The sequence below is a fragment of the Glycine soja genome, chromosome 2 (assembly GCF_004193775.1).
Source record: "Glycine soja cultivar W05 chromosome 2, ASM419377v2, whole genome shotgun sequence".
Taxonomy (NCBI): Eukaryota; Viridiplantae; Streptophyta; class Magnoliopsida; order Fabales; family Fabaceae; genus Glycine; species Glycine soja.
This window is the reverse complement of record NC_041003.1, coordinates 13830491-13853122: the sequence shown is the minus strand read 5'-3', so window position 1 is coordinate 13853122 and position 22632 is coordinate 13830491. Positions and strand designations below refer to the sequence as shown.

The window sequence follows — 22632 nt, the reverse complement described above, 5'->3', positions numbered from 1 at the left end:
ATATTTTCATTGATAAAGTTTTAAATATATATTCAGTACGTCTTCTTTATTTTTTATTGATAAATGGTTTTCATAAAATTTTAGATTTTAACCTTATTGCCGTATACCAAGGAAAAAAAATTCTAAATAAAAAAAATGAATAACACCTATATCATTACATATATAAGAAAACACCTATATCACATTTCGTTATGTGTTTATTTTATATTAGCAAATCCATTTTAACTCAGCCAATAAGCGTTGTTGGATCTTATTTTAATCATCCAGTTAAAAACCTTTTTGAATTCATTGTACTTATACTCTGCATGGTGAAAGTAAGATCTAGTTTAAATAGGTATCTCCATAAATATTTTTGGAAAAGAAAATAAGAAAAAAAATCTTATAAATTAAAATTAGGTTATAGGAGAATGTTTAAATTAAATAGATCCAAAAAGAAAAAAAAACTGATTTTAACCTAGGATAGAGTTAATGGAAGAATTCTATTTTATTTTTTTATAAATATATATGAAAAAGTTCGTCAAAGATTCCAAATAGAACCTACATAATTTGTTTATATAAAAAGCAAAAAGAACTTTATCTTTTTTAATAAAAAAAAATAATGGGGGAGAAAAAGCTCAAACAAAAATTGACCCTTGTAAAGGTATAGTGCATACATAGAAGGAAGCGTCTCACATGGGATGTTGCAAATCGGCATAGGAACAGCTAACAGCTTCGCATTTTCATCGTGTCGATATTTGCCCTAGCTTGGCCCCACCGGTGACGGAAAAAAAAACCTTTAATTCTATAATTTCAATATGTGAGTGATTGATTTATTTGTAAAAAATAATTCAACGAGCAAACTTATTTGTAAAAAAAAGAAAAGAAGGTATTTTTATTTACTGATTTCAAATTATTCTGTAATTTTGGTCATAAAAATCTAAAACTGAACATAAGTTTATTATTATTTAGAAGAGAGAAGAAGAGGCTAAAAGGGAGAGTAGCAGTAGCAATGATCGTAACGATGTCGTTTAGCGGGTACTGTAGCTGGAGAAAGACAAGAGGGACCATCCACGAATCGATTCACTGCGCTCAGTAAATATTCCTCTGCGATCACTCTCTTTTTAAGCTCCCTCCACCTCTCTCCCTAAGCCTAGCCCATCTCAAAATAGAAACACAACACAACACAACACAGAGAATGGGTGAGTGTAAACGCTGCTCTCTCACAATTGCCGCCATAGAACAACCTTCTTCAAGCCAACATTCCATTTCCAAGAAAAGAAAAACCACCGCTTCCTTCCAGTTACGCTCTTCCGATACGCAGTTTCCCGACACTATCGTCTCGCCGGAAGCTTCCGTCAGTTCTACCGGCACGGTTGTTTCCGGCGATTTTTGCTCCGATCGCTCTTGCTGCAGCTCCAGCCACTTTAAGGACCTCCACTCCGTGCCGTCAGATCTGCAGGTTCGCTCCTCGAAATTCTGAATTATTATTATGAATTGTTAATTTACTTTCGTAATTTTCCGAGTTATAACCTGTCCAAATTTTCCTGTGTTTAATTTCTTTATATCTATTTATTTATTGATATTCCTCGCCGATTAATGCAGACCAAGGGTTTCCAAACGGTAGAGGACTCAACCAACCGCTACTTCAAGCCGTTCAGGTTTTTATTCTACTTATTTTTTGTTCGAGTTCTTTCTCATGTACGCGCACACGATCAATCTTCTAACGAAACGTTGCCACCGAAACACTGCGTATACATACATTTATTTTATTTTATTTTATTTATTTATTTGCTTCGGTTTTGGTTGTTCAGTTTGTTGAGTGAGTTTTCTGGAGACTCGGAGGAATCGGCGAAGTCTTCCGCGGCAGTGCGGAAATTGAAGACGCCACCACAAGCAGAGATCGAAGAGTTTTTCGCGATGGCGGAAAAGTACGAGCGAAAACGGTTCACAGAGAAGTAAGTAGTGTAGTGTATATAGTTGATGGCAACATTAAGCTAAGAGTGTTTTATTTTAATTTTTTATTTCGCGCGACACAGAATAAGGAATGTGAGCCAGCTCACACTCAAGCGGTGCCAGAAATCGAACCCTAACTGACTAACAACTTTCCCTTGCGTGCAGGTACAACTTTGATATTGTTAGAGATTTGCCGTTGGAGGGTCGCTACCAGTGGGTTCGTTTACATTGAATGCCTTCAATGAAAGAGAGAGAGAGAGAGAGAGAGTTTGCATTTTTTAGTTTTAGAGAGAGAAATGGAGGTTGATGAGTTTGTAGTGTTTAGTCATTTGAGTACACTGGTAAGGAAGCTAACCTGACACGAGGTAAAACGAAAACGAGCGTGCAACTTTTTCTGGTTGCTTTGAAAAAGACGGTGGTGGTGGTGGGTTGGTTTACGTATAGCTAACTGTTTTCTCTTTCTCTTTATGTTGGATACAACAAGCTAGCTTTTTCTGCAATCTCTGCACTCTGATAGAAGTAGTAGAACCTTCTTTGTGAGGTGATGAAGAAAAACAAAAAACAAAATTGGGTTTTGTGGGAAATATACAAAGAACACAAGAATTTCCGCTATGAATATTGGTGATCTAAAATATGTTAATGTAATTGAGAGTTTGAGACCGTCTCCTTCAGTGTTTCCAGAACAATAAGGGGGTTCAGCTAATTCATGCGGCTGTTTTTTTTTAAAAAATAATTATTCATTATCAGAAGAATTCATGGATAGAAGAATATTAATTGTTATTTGGTTACTAATTTTCTATGAAAAGTGTCTTTTCTTCGACCTTCCCCTCTTGCCTGCATGTTTCCTTTTCAGCTTTCCGTAGCTTCATTCAATTACCTTTTTTTATGTCTGGCATTCTTTTTTCCTTTAGGCCATTTGGAATATCCTCTCCATCCCAAGCTATGATTCCCCTATTTGGTGTGGGGACCACGTGTGGGTACTTAACAAATCTGCATAAACTAATTAATTAAAGTCTTCTTCATTTCATACGCGGGTTGATGATTAAAGAAGGTATACACTATATATGATTAGCATTACCAACATGCACAAAATTAACAACCACATACAATGACAACCGAACCTACAACCTACACCATTTAATATAGAAAAAAAAATAAAAAGGAGTAATGGCTCTACAAACCCATGGACCTACCCTACATGCCTATATTTATGGATTTGCTCGGTTAATAATGGAAACCATGTTCTCCTTCTCATTGTTTTCTTATAATCACTTTTTTAAAATGAATATAAGAGAATCTGGTCCATTTTGCAAGTGTTATTGTCTTTTTGGGGTAGATCCTTCAATTATTGAAGTTGCTAAATATGTTTTTCATCATTTAAAGAAGATCAAAAGTGCCGAGGAGCCATTGCATGGCTTTAAATTGAAAGTGAACGCTTAACGGTTCACATGATCACAATCGTCGTCATAGTGTATCAATGAAGCAAACTGGCAATTGCTACTGGCTGCATATACTATACATATCTCCTAGCTTAATTGAGCAAATAGGCAAAAAGGAAAGTAGCTTTTAATCTCAATTTTGTATGTTTCCTTTTCTCTTTGGCATCTGGCTTAACGGTTGTTCAGTAAAGGATACATGGACGTGACATAATATTCGTTATGAATCACAGAGAAGCAAGAATTAATATGAGAAAGCCTTCGTGAGTCATGACACTGACAGAGTGAATTGTCAAAAAAAAAAAAAATGTTACATGAAAATCTATTGGACTATTAATTTAATACCCAGATAAAAGGAAGAACAAATATAAACATAATAATATTTATGATATGATAAAAAAATTAAAGAAATATTTAAAATAATAAATGTTTGTGTAATGTGATTTTTATCAAATACCAAAAGGCATGGGGTCCATTGCTCCCTCCCATGTACAATGTCATCATTACACACGTGTCCAAAATGGCACTACCATCACCATTATCCATGTTATCATGGATCCAAATGTGCACTTTCCAGCCTTCGAGTGTCCATCTTCCTTTTTTCAAATATGATGGAACCAAAAAACGATATAAGATAAATGATGAAGGTAGAAGACTTGCACGTGGTGTGGTGCATTAATATCGCCAGGTTTAATTTGCTTCGGATCTGGTGCCGTTTTAAAAATAGAGAATGAACACCACGCAAGAGAGATATGCAGGATTTTTAACGTGCAATGTTAAATTACGAGAGAGAAAAAAAAATTGTAACAAAATTTATTATCATTTGTCCGGTCAGGTATGTTTATTTTTTCCTCTTATATACTAGTCCATATATTTAATTTAATCATTATTTTTTTTAGTATTTTACATGTATAAATTGTTTTTTTAAAGAGTATGTCGTGAAGTTTTAAATAACAAAGATGCATAGTCCAAATCACATAACGTTGAAAGCATTTTATTTTTATTTTTATTTTTATAATTTTATACTTTAACACTATAAGTGTCAAAATTAAATGTGTAATTATGTAAATAGCAAAATGCTTACGGGATGTTAACTAATTCAAACTTTATTTATCTTCCTTTTATAGTGTTTTTTATAATATGGCATTGCTATTTTGTTAAATATATTCAGAAGATTATAAACGTTGTCGAGAATAGTAAGGCAATCTGAAGGATAAGAAAGAAAATGCAAGGTACATCGGATCTTAGCAGCGCAGATGGTGGGAGTGGAATGTTGCTTATTTAATGAAAGGTAGACAAATACTATTGGTGTCTGATTTTCATGTAATTAGTCGTAATTTTTTAAAACGATTTGATTAATTAGGTTTTAATTGCATTTTTTGTTCTCTTACGTACAATTATCATTTTACAAATTTGGCCCTTTTATTAATTAATTTCCTACTATTTTAATTGTATAATTTAGTTTATTTATTAATTAAATATATAATATTTAACACAAATATTGACATAGTAGTGTAGTAAAATGTTATGTTAGTTTGAACAGAATCATGCCTAGAAATTTCGAAGCCTTTGACAAAATTTATATTCAAAGTTAAATTTAATATAACTTGTCAATTCTTATGTTATTTTTTTATCGATTACAAAATTTATTGATAAAAAATTTTATAATTATTTTTTTTTAACATTTCAGTGTTAATATATGACATGGAAAATTCGTTCATTTAGTATATTCTTTAACATAGGATTATATATAGAGAGAGAGCACATCAAAAGAAATTTGAAAAAAATAGATGATATATCTTTAAGAAATTAGAGACCATACAATTTCTTTTCTTTTCTTTTTTTAAAAAAAGAAAGAAAAAATGGATAAAATATACAAAATACAAAGGATGAAAACAAGAGAACTATCAATGTTATATATACCAGCAAAAATACAAATGTTATCGTGCTTGTGTGTTTACATTTTTATTATATTATTATTATTTAAAAAATTTGATATATATTTACCACTTTAATAGATTAATGATGAATTTCATGAGGATTGAGTTCTTTTGCATGGTGTGTTACTTTTTTACCATTTTAGTGGGTTATGTAATTACAAAATTTAAAAATTAGTGTGTTACTTCCTTGGTTACTTTTTATCTTGAGAGGAAGTTTAATTAAGTGATATATATTTTTTATGGTAAATAATCACTTTTGTCTCTAAATGTGTAAGTCGTTAATAAATGTATTTTTGAAAGATGAAAATACAAACTTTAGTCCTTGAAAGTTTAAGAAGTGCGATAAATATATCCGGTCGTTAACTTTCGTTCGTCACCATTAATAAAATAACTTATGTTAAACAGAGAAACGAATTTGTCATTGAAATAATTGTCAACATAGTCATCTCTAATTGCCAGCATAGAGACATATTTGTCTTATAATATTTTTTTTTTTACTTTTCGTCCTCCCACTCCACGGACAAATGCAAAATTTAATTCTTGAAAGTGTAAAAAGTGTAACAAATATATTCGAACATTAATAATAGACTCTGACTAATTATTATAATTTTGAAAATTTTATAATAATTGCAACAAAATTTTGGGAGAGTTATATCACACCAATAAGTGTCTGTTTCCGTTATATAATTTTTAAACTTCATTAACGATTAAGACATGCATAAAATATTACTAATAGAAGTGAATTTTTGTTGCTTTGGCGAATTCTTCTTACTTTTTTCAACTACAAAAAAAAAATTAATCATTTGATTGTTAACTCTTGAATAAATGTTATCAATATAAAAAAAAAAGAAATTTTAGTCTAAAACGATAAGAAAATCATTGTTTCTGTTTAATTAAATATTATTTATTTAATTTTTTTTATAAATATTTCATAATAAAATATGAATGTTTATTAATATATGCGATGATATCAAATTATAATAAAAATTTGTTGATTTTTAAATTATTTTTTAAATCATGTACAATTATTTAAATCATAACCTTAAAAAAAATCATTCCAAAGGAGGTGAGTGTTTTTTACAAATTAAAAGCGTCATTGTAATTGCAATTTTTCCTAAAAATTATTCATGGATCTAATTTAACTATAATGCTTTACAATAAGTATTTTTTTTTTACTTGAACCTTTTCATCAAACATGAGAATGTAAAAAATTATTTATAGGTTATAATATGAGTATTCTTTTTTCTTTTAGACTCAATTTAATTTACGAGTTTGTTAAAAAAAATTGTCACAATCATTATAAATTTTTTCAAATTATAATGATTAATCACAACCTACTCTGAACGTTTGGATATATTTGTTGTATTTTTTACACTTTTGGAGACTAAACATCTTTGAATGACGCATTTATTAGCGGAGTGAGAAGACGAAAAGTAAAAAAAATAGTATATGACAAATATGCCCCTATGGTGGAAATTAGAAATGACCACGTTGATAATCGTTAAACAAAAGTTAACAGCCGAATATATTTGTTCCACTTTTTAGACTTTCAGGAATTAAATTTTGTATTTTCATCTTTCAGGAATGCATTTGTCGGTGAATTACACATTTAAGGACAAAAGTGATTATTTATCTTATTTTTTATATTAATAGCAGAGACATTGGTGCTCTCGTTATATATATGCTATTAATATAATTATAATATAAAGTAGTTTGAAAATGCATTCTAGAGTAAGTAAATAAATAAAAGCATATGAAGAAGATAATTAAAAAGTTTATAAAATATAAGAGGTTTTTTATTTATCTTGTATCTTTTAATTTTTCTTTTTAGATTAAAGAGTTTTTTGTCAACACAACACCATACATCTTTTTACCATCATGGAATATTAGAAAATTATATATTTTTATGACTTCTTTTGCCTAAAGACATAAAAATGAAAATAAAATTTTAAAAAAAACTTATAACATGTAAATGAGATAAAGAAAAAATCATTTAATATAAAATGATTGACATTATATAGGAAATTATTGATCAATTTGTTCAAAGAATTTGACTGAAATGAAAAACACGAAAACAATTAATTGATAACGATTTTTTTTTCTAAATAAGAAAAAAAGGAGAAGAAGATCAAGAAAAAAACTTTAAATGCTTTGATGCAAGATAATAACATAATACTACCCGCATTATAACCATATTTTTCCTCTGTTGTATGTTAATTTCATCCTTACAAATGTAATAAAAAATAAATTTATATTGAAAAAATTATACATGAAAAATAAAATTAAAGAAGAAGAGAAAAAAAAGTAAATAGAAAAAAATTACATATAAAAACTTGAAGTAATAAACGAAATTATAAAATGAAAATATGATATTGAATTTAAGTGTTGTTATTAGAAGGTCCATTATTGGCACCAAGTTAGCAGCAGGGGAGAAGAATCAGATTTGAGAAGGCATGGCTGAAGGAAGAAGATAAGAAGACAAAGATGACAGAACCATGAAGCGCCTTCTTCACATGACAAACTGTCTCTTACTCACCATTGGCACCTCCGCTGGCTCCCTCGTCATGCGTCTCTACTTCCTCCACGGCGGCCACCGCGTCTGGCTCTCCAGCTTCCTCAAAACCGCCGGCTTCCCCCTCGCCGTCTCCTACCTCCGCCACCGGAACCGCCAACCAAAATTAATCTCAATGAAGCCCTCTGTCCTCGCCGCCTCCGCCTTCGTCGGAATCTTCACCGGCCTCGACGACTACCTCTACGCCTACGGCGTGGCGCGACTTCCGGTCTCCACTTCCGCCCTCATCTTCGCAACGCAACTCGGCTTCACCGCGTTCCTTCAAGTGAAGCAATGAGAAATTAAGAACAAATATAGTCTTATTAATATATTAATATATATATATATATAAAGATCAATAATAAATAATTCATTAAAATCGTAAAAAAAATTAAGATCTTAAATAATTTGGCACCTAAGACAACTGTTTCAATTCAATGGTCTTGTAGTTATTACAACCTTCATATGTGGTAACATGACTTTATAATATAGCCTCATGTTAGTATTTATGTTTTTTTTTTTAAGAGAAAAAACTTAAGACATTTTATTCATAATAATAGAAAAAATAAAAGATGACATACGATTAATATATATATAATAATTTCTAACATACAATTTTAACGCTCTTACAAAAGAATGAGTGGTATGATTTATTTGAATCCATATATAACTTAACTCCGAATTGTTAAAACTAGAAAACAAATGTCTAGCTCTACATTTGGCTGGAATAAGATGAAGCCTAGAAAAACCATAAATTTTTTTCAACATAGCATCTCAAGGATGACATTGTTCATATGAATCTCCTGTAAGAGCATGTAAGAGACCACATGCATGCTTCGGGTTCTATTGATGTTAGTATTATGTTAAATATTGATTTTTTTTTATTTTTTTACAGAAAATGTTGAAAAGATGCATGTTTTCAATGTTTCTTGTAACAAAATAAATATTCTTAATATTTCCTGTACAAAATCATTAAAAATAGGAAACATATTTAAAATAAAATGACAATTTTGTAACTAAAAAGTGATGATGTTTGTGTTTTTTTTTTTTCCTTATGCATATTGACCTATATGAAACTGAAATTCGTGCTTACAAAGAAGGACTGTATTATCGTGGTATGTACTTTGTAAAATATAAATCCCATTAATTACCACTAATCTTGAGAATTTCACACATGTCTCCGATTTTAGGACAGGATAATGTAATTGAGTTTTTAAATTTCATTATAGTTTTGGGATCATGAAAATTAATTCCTTTTCAAGCAACATTCATTGTCGAATATAGTGCAAGAAACTCGGTTGGGTTTTTTTTTATATATATAAGACAAATTAAGAAATTATTAAATAAGCCACAATAGAATTATCCACATGATGACGAAACTTTCTCCAAGGATTTATATCGAGACCCCCTTAGGCAAAGAATGCAAGCAATAAATTGGAGTAAGATACTACACACAAAATGAAAAACAAGCAGCTATATATTCTTCGGATATGATCTAACCAGTGTATTTAGTAAGGCTTTTAGGTAGCTTATAAATAGTGCGTTCGGATAATATTACAAAATGAATTCTGCTCTAAAAAATTACGGAAATATCATGAAAAAATAAAAACATTATTTATTTTTTTTTCTCTATGATAAAAAATGATTAATTAATTCTGATAATAAATATAATCCAAACACACTTCTCTTTTTACTAGTTTATAAGCTATTTTACCAAACATCGTATTCAAACTTTAATTAGTGCCTAAACCATATCATGATCAGTAAAAATTCTCAAAAATAATTTCATTCCTACACAACAAAGGAAAGAAAATCAAATTAATTACTATCAATGTTTTTAATTTTTCCTTGACTTAAATAAACTTTTAATCCCAATATAATAGGGTGTTTCTTATTGTAGTCCTTTATTTTATTTATTTGTTTTGGTTTTAATCCTTAAGATTTTTATTTTATTTTAATCTTTGTTATCAAGTAACACATGAATGAACTCATCATGTAATATGAATGTTAACAACTCATTAATTTGATATATCATTAAAGAGTTTGAAGGACAATCATATATATATATATATTTATAAACTGTATTTTTAAAATTCTCATTAATTAGTAATTATTTTAAACATATTAGAATTTAAAAAATATAATTTACAAAATCAAAAAAATTATACGTAATTATATTTTCAAATTCCTTGATGATATGATAAGTTAATGAGTATGAATATAAGTGTTTTATTATCATTTAATATTATTACTTCACAACAAAAACTAAACAAAAAGAATCTTTTAAGGATTAAAATCAAAACAATTTTTTTAAAATTAAAATAATTTTTTTTTATTTTATAAGCTTAATAGCTATCTCAGTGACGAATATCACTATGACGAAGTACTCATTCGTTGACGTTGTTCGAATGATTCTTTCACCCACTCTTTTACCCCATATTTATACCACAACAACTTTCCTCTCACCATCGACACACCTAGGTCCTCACTTCTTTTTTAAGCATGGTAACTTATGGAAGGGTGTTATGGTTGGGTATGTTTCAAAAGTACACAATAAAAGCATATTTTGTTATGTATTTTGATAAACAGAAACACATTTCTGTCTGTTGTGTTAGAAATTACAAATGTAATACACAAGTAAAACACAATTCCTTTGATTGAAATATCCAATAAAAACATTTTTTCATTATTGTGAAACTGTTTTGCATCCCTCCTATACAAAGAAACACATTTATGTTATATATTTTGATAAACAAAATCTTGTTTTCTTAAGAAATAATTTTAAATATCGCAAAAACCAAACAAAGTAGAGATGGAAAGAGCATAAACTAGGATGAGAATAACAATGCCAAAAAAATAGGTAAAATGAGTATTTTGGTCACCTAATTTATTATTTATGTTGAATTTGATTCTTTATTTTTTTTTTCTAATTTTTTAAATTAATTCAATTTAATTTTTCAATCTAAATTATAAGAAATTATATTTTATGATCGTTCAAAATTGTCATTAAGTAATTTTAAAAATTAAAGAATCAAATTAAAAAAATAAAAAATCAAATTCAATTAATTTTAAAAATTAAAAAATCAAATTAAATTTAAATAATAAATTAAAAAAATCTGTTTCTCTCCTCTGTTTCTTCTTTGCTTTTATTCATTTTTTTTTCTTTCTTTTCCTCTTGAAGTATACTCCCTCTCGTCTGGGTTATAATAAGAAAAAAAAAATATTTTACACTTATTAAAAAATGAGTTAATTTTATTGAATTATTATTTCTAATTAAAAAATAAATATTTTTTTAAACTATCATTTACTGAAATTTGATATCACACTAAAAAAATATCTTTAAATTTATTAAATAAATGGTATTTAAAAGATAGAAGGTATAGTTAAAATTTACTTATATTTATGATTAAAAAATAAAAAATTATTATTATTTATATTTGAGATAGAAGGTAAAGTATTTGAAAGATGTTATCACCTATAAGGATTTCGAGGGGCCATGACACATCTCTGGTAGATTCTTCAGATATTCCTCTTGTTTGAAGAGAAATGTTCCGCCGAGCTTTATATCTTTCTTATTCACATTTACATAATTTTATGTCATCAAACAACGTTTGATTCCTCTTGCATGCTTTATTTGTCCCCCCTTAAACATGTTTTAGTGGTAAATTTTGATTTATTTATTTTTTAAATTGTTTACTTTAGTTTTGAGATATATATATATATATATATATATATATATATATATATTTAAAAATATTTCTTATCATCATTTAATAATGATATCATATATATTTAGCGATATAATGCAAGTGTTTATTTTGATGTGACATGTAATATGGTTATTTTGATATAACATGCAACATTATATGTTTGAATACATGTCAAATTATTAATAAATAATGAGAGAAATTGTTTTGCAGATTTTTAAAATTTATGAAATTAAAACATAAAAATATAAAACAAATTTAGAGATCGATATTTATAAAAATTAAATCTTATTTTTTTTAAGTGAACCTACAAAATGTCTTCTCTGTTTCTTTCTTCTTTTCCTTAATCAAAAGCAGCCTATATTGTTCATTTTTTTCTCTCTCATTATAATCTGACATATTTTATATTATTAGCCTTTATTTAATTTAATCTTATCATGTAAAGCAAGATTCCTTCAACTTTTTGTGTCTTTTTATTGCAACAAAAATTCATGGTGCTCGTCCCACAATCTTTTTTTCTTCATCTTCATGAAATAAACTGTGGCCTCCTTCACAATCTTTTTTTTTCATCTCCATGAAATATAAAAAGTCGTTAGTGATTAAGTTCACGATAACAAGACATTTGAATTATTATTTTTTTACTAGTTGAAGATTTTGCTTAAAGTAAAAGATTTAATTTCTAATATTTTTAGAAATATTACATAAAAATACCATGTTAACTTTTAATTTTTAATTTGTTTATAGATTTTTTATTTTTAACATATTTATCAAAAAAAATTATTATCCTTTTAAATAAATTATAATTTTATTATTTATTTGTCATTTTATATTTTTAATCTATTCTAACAACTAATTTTATCAAATATTTATAATTTAATAAATTATTTTTTAAATTTCTTTCTACTAACTTTCATCTTCTAACTTTTCACATTTCAGTTAATTTTTTAATTAGTTTTACCAAAATTAACCTAAAACCAATAATTAATTTAGTATAAACTCCTGTTGTGTAACAACACTCCTTTTATTTCTTTCTACAAGCAACATTTTAGGTCTTTTTCCCATTACACAAGTACAAAAAATTACCGTGGGAAGGTCATGTTCAAATTGAGACGCCTGAAAGGTTAAAAAACGCAAGAATACAACTCCACGTTAAAACGCTGGCGCGGAAAGCAAATCTCTGTCATCATCATCTCATGTGGGTCTCTCATTGCTCATATTGATTTGGCATTTCTTACTGAATAATACAACGAAGGGATGAGCCATTCGTGACCGTGAATTCGTGCTCCATATTTTACCCACAACTCAAAGACCTACCACGAAATCCAGCATCATCCATCATTACCCACCCATTAACCAATCGAATTAAGACTCAACAGAAAGCACCACCCTTCACTGCTCCCACATAGAAAAGCTTCCAACTTTGCAATTTCCCAGCTGAAATTCGCTCGTTTCGGTTACTGGGTCGGTCTCCGAGCTATGCGTGGTGGTGGCTTCGCCGTCAGAGGCGGTAACATCTACTGGGGGAGAAAAGAGGAAACTGATTTCAGAGGAATCGTTGTAATCTTCGCCTGGGTTTCTGTTCCGCAGAACCTGTTACAAGAATTCGTTGATCTGTGTTCTTCTTTGAGGTGGAATTCCCTTGTTTGTTTTGCCCATTATCTCTCAGCGTAAGTTTTTTTTTTTCTTGTTCTGGTTTTTGTTTTTGTTTTTTTTTGGCTTTCAACGTCGTGGTTTCACTTATCTCTATTTGGTGTAGTTGTTTTTGTGTGACTTGTGAACTGCTTTCACCGGTTATCAGATGAAATTAGTGGATCAACAATTTAATAAAATTGACGGCCTTTTTTTTAAAAAAAATAGGCAAATGTTAATTGTTAATTTGTTAGTTTTTTTTTTAGTAGAAGGTGGAACCCGGGATTTTTCTCTCCTTCCATTCTTTCTTTCTTAACCATCTGACTAACCTTATATCTCCAAATTGATGGGCTTTGTAATAGATGAGGATGAATAGTTCTAAAAACCAGAGCTTTGTTACACTATTTCTTAATGTTGGTGTCACTTTGTTGTGGATGATTTTAAGGTTTGTGTTTCAAATTGTTGTGCTTCTGGGACAGAATAGTTATCTTTTTAAAAAAATAAAAATTCTTGGGGTTTTTATTTATTTGTTTTCCATTTTTCTTTGAGGAAGCTGATAGGGATGCACCAACAAGAGAGAGGAGAGCTTTTTGAATTGCATGTCACTTTTGCCTAACCATGTGGAATTAGAATAGAAGCAGAAGTTTGTTTGGCTTGGAAAGATGCTTTACACGTGAAAGTCGGAGAATGCTATTTAATGTCGCGTTTAATTGTATGTTGGCACAGATCCATAGATTAGAATTAGGTTTGCACCATCCATTAGTTATTTGTCTCCAGTTGGTGAAGAAGTAAGAGAGAATGAGAGAGAATATTTATGAAGTTCATATGTAGTTGGTGGAAGCTATATAATAGCTTGCTTTGTCAACTGGAATTAGAGGGGACCATGTGCTAAGAATAGAATAAAAGAGTTATTCTCAATACTGGTAGGAGGTAATGTATATCTAGCTTTTAAATTAAGAAAATTGTTTGGTTGGAGAGGTTTAATTATGGTTTACTTACTTGATTAACACCATAATTTAATGTTGAATCTTGTGAGATAGCTATGGATTTATCTGCAATTCTTTAGGAAGGTTTGTGCTCCCTTTTTGATGCATAGGGAAATATTGGATACTTTTGGGGAATATATATTTCACTACTACACTTGTTGGGAAGCGTTTAATTCTGGTTGTAGTGTACTGCAACGAATTTCAAATAGATTTTCAAGCATTGAAAAAGGAAAAAGGAAGTTGTACTTCCTGTTAGGTTAATGAAATTATCCAGTGACAATATATGAAATGCATTTGTATGTGGTTTGGCATTATACTATTATCCTAAGACCCTATTTGGATCAACTTCTCTGTAAGTACTTATAGGAGTAGAAAATAAGAAGGTAAAAGGATTGAGCTTCTTCCATAAGCTAAAATCAGCTTATGCACTTAACTTCTATAGAAGTTCTCTCATTTAACTTTCCAAAAACTTAAGTGCATAAGTTGATTTTAGCTTATCGGAAAAGTTCAATTCATTTTAGCTTTTTATTTTCTTCTCCTATAAGAAAAAGTTTATCTTAACATGGCCTAAATCCTTTTCTGCCAAACACTTAAGTGACATGCTCAAGTTGTAACCAACTAAATATCTGTTGAGGTATACTATTTTGTATTTGCATTTTGTTGGTCACAGATTACCACCATATTTAATTTGTACTCTTCAACTAATTGGTTGGTGCATAGTATTGATGGAATTTTTATATCATATATTTCCTCTCGTGCAGTTTCCATGATGAAAGTGCCATGCCATTGGCATTTTGCGTTCTTGATGAACTTATTGAGGTTAGTTTTAGAAATTGAATAGCATGCTAAGATTTATATTGACGCTCTTAAATGTCAATTTACAAAATATCTTAATAATACTATGCTACAGATCTCTAGGTATCTATTCTTAGTTTTGTGTCATAGTCATAGCATAGGTGCTAAGCAAAAAAATTCGTTTGGATTATGCAGGAGCTAAGAACTAGGTCATGTCCTGTTGTATTTGCTGCTTTTTCTGCTGGGTCAAAAGCATGTCTGTTCAGGGTATTTCAGGTAATTCTAGGCATCCATTTTCGTGTTTGATATGGAGAATATTAGAATTTGAAGTTTTTGTGTGTCCTTTTAAAGTAGAAATGCCCATTGTAATAGCTTTCCATATAAATGCAGCTTATTGATGGAAGATGTGAAACTCCGCTCAACTTGGTAATTCACTTTTTCCTTCTGTAGTTTTTTTTTTTATAAAAAAAAAAAGAATTTCATCTTTATTTGATCCTTTGTCTCTTCATTGATTGATGATATCTTGTGCTTTGTGATCATGAAATTTATTTATTATTGATTTATTTTTTGTAGCCTAACTATCAATTACTTAGGAACTGTCTTTCTGGACACATATATGATTCTGGTCCAATAGATGTTACAAGTGATTTTGGCTTCCGCTTCACACTACACCCCTCCATTGTAAAAGTGCCTGGACCATCAAAACTTGTTTCTTGGGTAGCAAAATCTGTTACCTCTGGTTTGGATGCTTTGTACCTAACTAGATTTGAATCCCAAGCTGCTGAGCATTGGCAGGCTTTATATTCTTCTGTTGTAAGTTCTATCTTACGACCTTGAATCTTTAGTAATTTTTACTTTTGTTATTTTAAACTCTAATTTCATTTTTTTCTTTAGAATTTTGGAGCTCCATTTCTCATTTTATGTTCTGAGAATGATGACCTTGTGCGATACCAAAGTATCTATGAATTTGCTCAACAACTACGCAATCTCAGTGGTGATGTCAACCTTGTAAATTTCAGTAGCTCCTCTCACCTTGGTTCGTCTGAGACTATATTTCAACTACATTGTGACAACCTTGAACCAGTTTAACCTGATATTGTTATTATTATTAATTTGTTCCAGGTCATTACAAACACCATCCAATTGAATATAGAGCTGCTGTGAGCCATTTATTAGAGAAGGCTTCTTCAATATATTCACAAAAAATGTTGCTTGAACGAGAAAGAACTGGTATGGATGGTACACAGGATGAGATATCTGAGTTAATCTGTGACCTGCAGAAGGTGGCAATCAATTCAAATAAGAGCCTTAGAAGAGTTGCAGTTGGGCCAACCGACCACTTCTTTTTGCCTAGTTCAGCAGGACATTACAGTGATAGAGAATCTGGTGCTCCGCAAGACGAACAAAAAGAAAAACCTGTTTTTGTACCTAGCTTCCCAAGCATCAGCGCTCATAGTGTCCTTGGCCAATTTCTTTTCGACGTTTGTGTTCCAAAGAATGTTGAGGGTTGGGATGTGAAATCTTCTGGGAATCTAAATGGGAGGTCATGTGCTTCAGCTCCAAGGCATTCACTATTCAGGGGTACTAAACGCATCGGTCGGTCCAAATTATGAAGTTGTTCCCATATCTGACTTGAGGAGATACTTTATGATAAACCTGTTTGAAACATCAGCAGTTTCCCTAGACAATACAGGAAGGTATGATAGATTTTGGTGCAATGATTGGCTGTTATGTCTGGCAGGGGACATGTAATGGCTGCAATGGTTCAACAATTAATTCCTTGGCACTTTTGAGAAAGTGATGGGGTGATGTGGATAAAGGTTACTTGAGTTCCATTCCTTCTAATGGCCCTCAGAAAAAGAAAAAAAAAACCATGACTGTTGTATCAGAAAAAAGAGCTTCTGATAGTTCAAACAGGTTGATGCTTGGCTATGGTAATTACTCATTTGGTAATTGCATTTGCATGAAATGGGATAAACTGTACTGACACTTATTTGTAGTTAGAGCAAAAGTAAATAGATGTACATAATATATTTTTGAGGGAATAAAACGTCTCTTGTTTAAGGATGGAAGAAACTTGTAAATTAGACATGTCTAGCAATGTACAAAAGAGGAAAAAGAAGGATATCATCCCTCTTTTGTTGTTTTATTTGTTTTTGTTTGTTAGCAGGATTTTTGCATCTTCTAAATAATGTTTGGCAGGAGTTAAGTATTTCGGTGGAAGTATGGTGGTTGCTCCAAAGTGCGTGCACAACTTTCACAATTGATATTGTTAAGCCGATTAAACTACCTGAATATTTGTAACTAACTGAGCATGCGTTTCTTATGTGTGTATGATCAACATTCACTCATTTGTAAAATGCTAAAATATCATTTTACATTTTTTTGTCATAGATTAGAGACCATAGGTGTCTTTCAATTCACTTATATATTCCAATTGGACATGTATTACTAGAAAAGGATGTTCAAGATGAATATTCCAGGTTAGAGACTTAAATATTCCAATTGGGTGTATGCTTCTTGGTGATTTAGAGCTCCATGGTTGTCTAATAAATGGCGGGTGATGACCTTCAAGTACTCCAACACTCAAATAAGTTATAGTTCAAATGAAAGTGTGTATATATTCAGAAAGATGACCTGCCTAAAGGGGAAAGCCCCTAGTATTATGTAATGGCCCCTTTATGGGACTAGTGAGATTAGTTGATATATAGTGATATGATGGTGAGGTGGGAAAATATGAAGTGTATTTTTTACATTAAACATATGGTTTATTAACCTAGGAAGTACGGATAAAGAAAATAGGATGCCTGGATACACTTTGAGAATAATACTAATTGCATTCATGAGGTAATATTCTTTCAAAAAATACCTACATTTTCTCTTATCATGTCAATTGTGTCTTATCATTCCAAGTTCGTTGAAAAGATAATCAGAGAACTCCAAATCATTTATCCTAAAAAAAACTACAAACATCCAATAATTTCCTATATTTCATGTCAAGATTTAGGTACGGATAGCCACTAACTCACCAAAGTTAGTAACTGTCACATATCTCAAAGTTAACTACAAATACAAGACTCCATCCCCTCACCCAAGTATGGAACGAAAACTTTGTGTACAATTATCTTCCCAAAATTACTAAGAGTTGGGCAACCTTAGCTCTCTTAGCACAACCATAGATCAAATGCAATCATACATGATATTTCTCTACTCATTCAAGACTTTTCAATGATATGTCACAAAATTAGATTCTCTCCTGCCCTCCTGCAAACGAAAATAAAAGTAAAAAGAGAGAAAATGGAGAAATGAAGGTAAATAATGAGGAAATAAAGAAAATTTAAAGAGAAAAAGAAACCTTGAAAAGAGGCTAAAGAGTGTTGAAAATATCGAAGTCTGATATGTTACCTATCGATTTTATATTTTTTTATAAGAAACATTGCAACAAAATTTTAAAAATATATAATTTCAATTAGAATGACTACTCAACTGTATCTTTTGAATGAATAATAAGGTAATACCGATGGCCCATGGACAAATAATGCATGATTTGTCGTACGTTATTGTAACTTACACGCCACTTACACTCAATATAGTATTTTTTTTTCTTTTCTAAATAATGTTTTTGTTCTTTTGCTTTTTGCCTATTGCTTTTTGCTTTACAGTCATTTCCATGATCAAAGTATAACAAATCACACAGACGTAGGTCGAGAGAGAGACAACATTCAAAAACCAAAGGCAAGATCTTCTGCCACGACACTAAAGGTTTCCTCACGACATTATTTTTTAATTTTTCAGTTTCAGTCTCCTAGTTTCCTTTTTTTTTTTTTCTGTAGCATTCTCACATGTATTTAAGAAATCAATGTCTAATTATAGGCTACCAAAAAAATCAATGTCTTTCGTGCAAAGACACCAAATGCATGTTAGAACCACTGTGCAATTTACACTTGAATGCTTAGAGGAATGTGAGTATATGTAACCTTGCTTATACGTGATGATGTCCAGTTTATCTTCAATGACTAATTTAAATATTTATGTTATTTAATATGTATCGTGTAAAAGTTTGCCCCTACCCAGCAAAATGAGCTAATACGAAGTTTGACTAATTGGAAGGTATGGGATTATGACTTTCGAATAGCTTTTTTATTTCATTTATTTATAAATAATCTATAATAAGGGATAATTACTGAGTTAGTGTGTGTTTGAAATAGCATTTGCGATCCATGTCTTACTGTTTTTTCATGTTAAAATGCAGCAAAAACAACTAAAAGATGCGTATAAATAGTCTATTTAATTGTTAATTTAGTACACAAATTACAAATATGCGATAAATTAGTCCTTAAACGAGGAGGAGTCTTCTCATAAAAAATAAAAAAGAAAAAAGCACCAACTTCTTTTATTTCCTGGCATGTTTTTTTCATTGGTTGGTAATGGACTTAATCACTTAATAGGAGGAAAGCTATTCAATATTTGAAAAAGTATGATTGCCCCCATGCAGGATCGAACTACAGACCTTCAGTTTACAAGACTGACGCTCTACCACTGAGCTATAGGGGCTTGCTTGACATTTTAGGAGCCCGTTATAAATTACGTTAAAATAGTTTCCTTTCAGGAAAATAAATACGGATATAGGAAGAGTTTTTTGAATGGATATAGTTTTTTTTTTTAAAAAAAAAAAAATTCAATATCAACTTTAATGTGCAATTATGCTCAACGATTTTCCATAATGATCACCTTTCTCCATTATTCCATCCATTTCTTTTATTCGACATTAAGATTATAATACACAAATTAAGAAAAAAAATAAAGGGTAAAATGTATTTTTTTTTCATTCTCCTGTTTCTCAAATTTTTTATTTAGTCTTTCTATTTTTTAAGTGAGACATTTTATCTCCTATTTTTATAAAGTTTAAGATTTTAGTCCTCTATTTTTAATTAAGACATTTCATCCTTTACTTTTAAAAAAATTACAATTTAATCCTTGTGTCCAATTTCAAATGTTAGATTTATATAATTTGTAAAAGTTGTCAAGACAGGTGTGCATTTACTTTCCACATCAAAAATATTTCTTTTAAGAATTATTTAATTATTAACAAGTTTAATCTATTAAAAAAATTAAAAAATAAATAGTCAAGTCTGAAATTGAAAAGGAGAACTAAAATAGCATATTTTTAAAAAGTGGAAGACAAAATGTCTCAATTAAAAAATAAAAAGACTAAAGTTATAGATTTTTAAAAAGCAAGGGACTAATTGTCTCAATTAAAAAATAGAGGGACTAAAATCATGAATTTAGAAAAATAGGGGACAAAAATTGCATTTTAGCCAAAAATATCATTTTTACTAAAATATTTAGGCTAAAATGTAATTTTTATTTTCCTATTTTCTCAAATTTATAATTTTAGTCCTCTTATTTTTAATTAAGACATTTTGTTTCTTGTTTTTAAAAAATTCACAATTTTAAACATTGACCGACACATTTTTATTTATTTTTCATATGATAAATATTTTTTTAATTATTTCATTGGTAACAAGCTTAATTTATTAAAAAAATACATAGATAAGTCTAAAATTGACAAAGGGGATTAAAATCATAGTTTTTTAAAAGTGAGAGACAAAATATCTCAATTAAAAAAATAGAAAAACTAAAACTACATATTTGAAAAAATAGGAGAACAAAAATTGTATTTTAACCAAATATTTTTAATATCCTAATATATACCAATATTCTCTGACATGATTGATAAATAATTTTGTACCTTAAATATGTGATCATGAGTTTGATCATTGAATGAATCTCACATAATTAATCATTGGCTTTAGGCTGAAGGATGCCTTAGGGCACACCAAAAATTTCTTAATAAATACTATATCTCTCTTATTTTTCACTTTAACATTTTATACAATATTTTTATTTTTATTCTATAAGGATATAATTCAAAATATAGTAATTAATGTGATTTTAAAATAAAAGATAAATAGAAACCAATTTTCCTTCAAAAATGAAATTTGTTACTTGTTGATTAAAATTATAAGATGTCATGTGATGTTATTGACTTTTTTTTTTTTTTTTTTTGGTAAGGGCTATTGCGTGTGTTTTAGAAGTTGACACTCTAAAAATGTTGTGCAAATCTAATTACCCTCCATATACTCGACAAATAAACTGTAGATTACAAACTGTCCTTACCTCAATCATGTTTAAACCTTAAGTTTGAATTTCATATTAACAACCCAATCGAGTTAAAACTATATTAAGGTTGCAAGTTAAACTCAAATATAAAATTACTTTCTCAAAACCTCCTTCTCCATCACATTATGTATCAATACCATTATCTCCATTAGTAAGGTTGGCTATTAATCGAAATCAACTCGAGAAATTTAACTCATTAGTTAGTTTGATAAACTGTTTCTTAACCTGAGTAACCTGAGTTGAAGCTCATATTTGAGCTCTTTAATTAACCGCTTGTTTTGCTCATATATTGTGTTAAACAGTGAAAAGAACCGATTCATCCATTAACACAAACGTCACTAGATTCATACATACAAACAACTCGCCTAAGATCATCAAATACATCACCATCATCTATCTTAGGGCATGCTATTGTCTTATGCTTTGTCTTCATCTATTGGTGCACGATAATTTTGAATGAGATGCACTAATTTGGCAAGACTTAACTCATGGATGTACCATTCTTGGTGTCTATTCACCCAAAAAAAAAAAAATCACCTTCTATTTTGTCATCCTAAAGTCTAGGTATATTACCAACATTGCATGGCAATTAGTTCTTCGCATTGGTCCATGCCCCCTTTGAAGATGTGCAATCTGTAACCTTGTACTATAAATGGTGAAAGGTTACGGTGAACTAGTATTATTTTTTTTTAATAGATGGTGTTTCAAGCCGTGGTTTGAAGGGACCCTTGGGAAGACAATAGTGATGGTGTGATAAGGTGGTACGAAAGAAGCTAATGAAAAAATGACGCAGTGCTGAACGGAGATATATTAAGATTAGCTCAAATATTTGATTTACTATAATTTGGCTAATAACCGGTTGCACATAATTTTTTCATGATTTTAGGATTGAATGTTAAGGTAGTTTACGTGTATTACTGATTGGTAATATCAACAATTCTGTCAGTATATACTTAAGAATATTTGTAGTAATTAACTTACAGTTATACATATGTATATATTGTAACCCAAGGCAATGATAAAAACACATAACAAAATACCTTTTTGCAAAATTGACAATATGTAATCTGCAGTTTCAATTTTGATTGGCTTCTTCTATGTTTTTAACTTTACCTTTGTTAATTTGAAATTTGTAGCATAATTAGGGCGATCAGTTTTTAAATTTTTATATGTTGGGTCATTTACAATACGCTTTTAAACTTTGGGGGTCAAAACAAGATTCACAACTTTTTGAAGAGTCCACTTAATTTCTATAATACCTTTCAACCGACCAAGTTCACCTACAACACAACATGCGTCCAACTTCCAGTCCATATCAACTGGAAATGTCCCAAAGCTAAATCTCCTTAACCATTAGCATCTCTCTTTCTCTCTCTAAAATTTGTTGTATTTGTTTTTTATCGGTCAATGTTAGATGTTAGTGAGAGAGTCGAATGCACTTACGTCTCTCTTCGACTATCATATTAACCTTAT

At 29.9% G+C, this 22632-nt stretch overlaps 3 protein-coding genes and 1 non-coding gene across 6 annotated transcripts; 3 read left to right on the top strand and 1 right to left on the bottom strand.

Annotated features, from left to right (window-relative positions):
* The first annotated feature begins 1091 nt into the window (after positions 1-1091).
* LOC114388747 (cyclin-dependent kinase inhibitor 7-like) lies at positions 1092-2752 on the top strand. Its single transcript, XM_028349405.1, has 4 exons — positions 1092-1438; positions 1582-1637; positions 1791-1934; positions 2098-2752. The coding sequence occupies exons 1-4, from the start codon at positions 1175-1177 to the stop codon at positions 2162-2164; spliced, it is 531 nt and encodes a 176-aa protein (XP_028205206.1). The 5' UTR covers positions 1092-1174; the 3' UTR covers positions 2165-2752.
* Positions 2753-7803: 5051 nt separating this feature from the next.
* On the top strand, positions 7804-8157 carry LOC114373007 (purine permease 1-like). Its single transcript, XM_028330571.1, has one exon. The coding sequence runs from the start codon at positions 7804-7806 to the stop codon at positions 8155-8157; it is 354 nt and encodes a 117-aa protein (XP_028186372.1).
* Positions 8158-12704: 4547 nt separating this feature from the next.
* Positions 12705-17199, top strand: LOC114388685. 3 transcript variants are annotated; one of them, XM_028349315.1, is made up of 7 exons: positions 12705-13233; positions 14943-15000; positions 15172-15252; positions 15367-15402; positions 15550-15789; positions 15871-16012; positions 16099-17199. In XM_028349315.1, the coding sequence occupies exons 1-7, from the start codon at positions 13043-13045 to the stop codon at positions 16587-16589; spliced, it is 1239 nt and encodes a 412-aa protein (XP_028205116.1). In that variant the 5' UTR covers positions 12705-13042; the 3' UTR covers positions 16590-17199. The 3 variants fall into 3 exon arrangements, with proteins under 3 accessions (XP_028205116.1, XP_028205131.1, XP_028205125.1); XM_028349330.1 differs by lacking the exon at positions 12705-13233 and adding an exon at positions 13269-14125; XM_028349324.1 differs by lacking the exon at positions 12705-13233 and adding an exon at positions 14160-14815.
* A 2259-nt stretch (positions 17200-19458) lies between these two features.
* On the bottom strand, positions 19459-19530 carry TRNAT-UGU. Its single transcript has one exon. It is a non-coding gene; the product is annotated as a tRNA-Thr (tRNA).
* Positions 19531-22632: the final 3102 nt, after the last annotated feature.